The sequence below is a fragment of the Bison bison genome, unplaced genomic scaffold (assembly GCF_000754665.1).
Source record: "Bison bison bison isolate TAMUID 2011002044 unplaced genomic scaffold, Bison_UMD1.0 scf7180017863486, whole genome shotgun sequence".
Taxonomy (NCBI): Eukaryota; Metazoa; Chordata; class Mammalia; order Artiodactyla; family Bovidae; genus Bison; species Bison bison.
This window is the reverse complement of record NW_011494058.1, coordinates 24530-25561: the sequence shown is the minus strand read 5'-3', so window position 1 is coordinate 25561 and position 1032 is coordinate 24530. Positions and strand designations below refer to the sequence as shown.

Here is a 1032-nt window from a genome sequence, read left to right as displayed (position 1 = left end):
AAGTTGCCCCACACTTGAGCCTGAGCTTTGCCACCAATTCCTCAAATTCTTTTACTTCACTGAAGCGAAAAGCTGTTTTTCCTTTGACGCTAATGATGACAGATTTGCTGGAATCATTTGTCTTATCTATAGCTAAGACCTGGGGGATGAAAACATAAGTGAATCACTTTTTTTCTCATTTTTGACAAGGTCAGGCAAAATGGCTTAGCTTATTATTATTTGTTTTTTGTGGCAACAAGTTTTGGTCTGTGGTAGGACTTAGTAAGGAATAGACTTTGGGTATTAGTAGTATCACTGATACAAGCAATCTCAGCGCAAGTTATTTCACTTCTTAAGGGAAAGGTTAACATGTAGCCTTTAAAAATGACCAAAGTAAAAATTCAATGCTGCAATACTGATAACTGATTTTTGACTTATAGAAAAGCTATCAATTCTTTTCTTTCTGACCATGTATATATATCAAATGTGATAGTGTAAGTTTTGGTATTCATGTCATAAATGTCTGAGTGATTATACTCTATGTTGCATCACCCCAAACCCTTATGTTGTACATAAACTTTTAGTTGTTTTCATTTTCAATAAGAGCTATAAGGTTCTTATCCTAGTACTCTTATCCTTAGGAATGGTACTCTTATCCTGGAGAATATTATGGAACTTAAAAAAGATTATTTAAAAATTACTAAAAAGATGTTGCACATTGTTTTTAATAATTTACAAAATTAAAGGGTATTTTACTCTGTGAATGATAACATTTTTGAACTAAAAACTGATATGCAACTAAACTTACTTTACCTCTCGTAATGGAATGATTACACTACACAGATTGCCATCCTGGCTAGCAAAGCAGATATAGTTTTCCGAGATGCACATTTTTCCATGAGTGTTGAAGTGGCTGAATGGTACCCATAAGAAACATTCATGTACTTCTTTCAAAGTCTCTTCTTTGGGCAGCCTAAAAAAAGCACTGAATTGCTCACTGTGGGCTCGGTTTTCCAGACCTCTATAGGAAAGAAAAAAAGAAGGGGCTCAAAT

The 1032-nt window shown here is 34.1% G+C and overlaps 1 protein-coding gene across 1 annotated transcript in view; it reads right to left on the bottom strand.

Annotated features, from left to right (window-relative positions):
• Positions 1-4: 4 nt before the first annotated feature.
• The window catches only part of TBC1D8B (TBC1 domain family, member 8B (with GRAM domain)), a gene marked incomplete at both ends in the record, with an annotated part of 9767 nt that continues 8739 nt past the window's right edge, over positions 5-1032 (bottom strand). Inside the window, 2 exons of the mRNA XM_010833386.1 lie at positions 5-139; positions 793-1000. Coding sequence (XP_010831688.1) covers positions 5-139; positions 793-1000 — 343 coding nt within the window. The remainder of the gene's footprint in view (positions 140-792; positions 1001-1032) is intronic.